Source organism: Trichinella spiralis (assembly GCF_000181795.1).
Source record: "Trichinella spiralis strain ISS 195 chromosome Unknown Scfld3694, whole genome shotgun sequence".
In the NCBI taxonomy this organism is placed as follows: Eukaryota; Metazoa; Nematoda; class Enoplea; order Trichinellida; family Trichinellidae; genus Trichinella; species Trichinella spiralis.
The window spans coordinates 1-1,349 of record NW_003530633.1 but is presented as its reverse complement, the minus strand read 5'-3'; the positions used below and the strand labels follow the sequence as shown (position 1 = coordinate 1,349).

Below are 1,349 nucleotides of genomic sequence, written 5' to 3'. Positions count from 1 at the left end.
TTGGAACTTGGTGTGAAATTTTGCTCCGCTAAATGTCGTCATCGGAATTTCAATTTGTTGCACAAACAGCTCGGCTGTTATCGTCGTCGTTTAATGCACATCTCGGATATTGTTGTATCCAAGCAGATGATTTGGAACAGTGACAATCGGCAGAGTGTGTTTTGCATGAAGAGTTATTGGGAAAAATTGCGCCATTTTCAATTGAAAAGAAGAGAATTGGTGAAATTGCGCGGTTTAATTTGTTCTGTTTTTCAGCAATTTGTTTTCATGAATAATTATTAATCGTTGAATTATTAAAATTTCACAAAACCCAGAAAAAAATATCATTGTGGATTTTATTCACGATCAATTCACCAACACGAGACAAACAAACAACAAATTTATGAACAATAATAATAATAATAATTCACGTCGAGTTGTTGTTTCATTGGGTCAGACGAAAATAGAACATTACTGAATAATCGTATCCAGATAGCAAAAATGATGATCCTTGTGCATCTGTGAAACAGCCGCCGCCGATTGGTACGTTTTCCACAGATGTAGAGAAACAGCACGAAATCTGAATTGAAACCGAGAAAAAACATACATCTGACACTTTACAAAAGCACAAATCCATTACCTTTGGTGTTGTGGAATTTTCCAATCTCCAAACTCGAACGAAAGAATCTTCGCTGGTGGATAGGATCAAACTTTCACCAGCAGAATAATCTAAATCTGTAATCGGTTGACTATGAGCGTTTATTTCAGCAAGCATTGCTTCCTTTTCAATGTCATACAAAACAACTTGACCAATATTTGTTCCACATGCCAGCCAATTGTTTACACTTATTATGCAATTAGTCGAATGACTAATACTTGATAAAATGTTAATATATAAAAAGAAACTATTTTTCAACCTAAAACAACCTCGACCTGTGTACATATTTTTCAAACAGTGCTTGACCGATTTGAAAACGAGCAAGTCACCCTTCATGTTATGCAGTACTAACCGATTTCAAAAACTGACCATGTCTACCACATGCCCTCTGTTGTATTCATCCCAAGATCCGGACAACTAGTTAGAAGAGATTTAGAAGCTCAGACGATTACTTCTCCCCGCATGACAACCAGCATTGTAAAATCTGGTAGTATGCTATTTACATATATATATACTATATTTCTAGACATGTTCGTCTTCATACAAGCCACTCCTTTGGTGTATCTCCACATAGCTATGCATGCATGACTTTTTTTGTCTGTCATTTTTTTTGAATTATATGCAAATAGTGGTTTTTTCTTCTGGATTGACACGCTGAACATGATTGTACTTGCGACTGTGTTCTGCATCAGCACGAAGAAAAAGTAATGAA

General features: G+C 35.8%; 1 protein-coding gene across 1 annotated transcript; it reads right to left on the bottom strand.

The window, feature by feature from the left end:
- Positions 1 to 424: 424 nt before the first annotated feature.
- Positions 425 to 973, bottom strand: Tsp_14949 (putative WD repeat-containing protein 54). The gene has a single exon (XM_003367776.1). It carries the CDS (start codon positions 971 to 973, stop codon positions 425 to 427), a length of 549 nt encoding a protein of 182 aa, XP_003367824.1.
- Between the last annotated feature and the right edge of the window lie 376 nt (positions 974 to 1,349).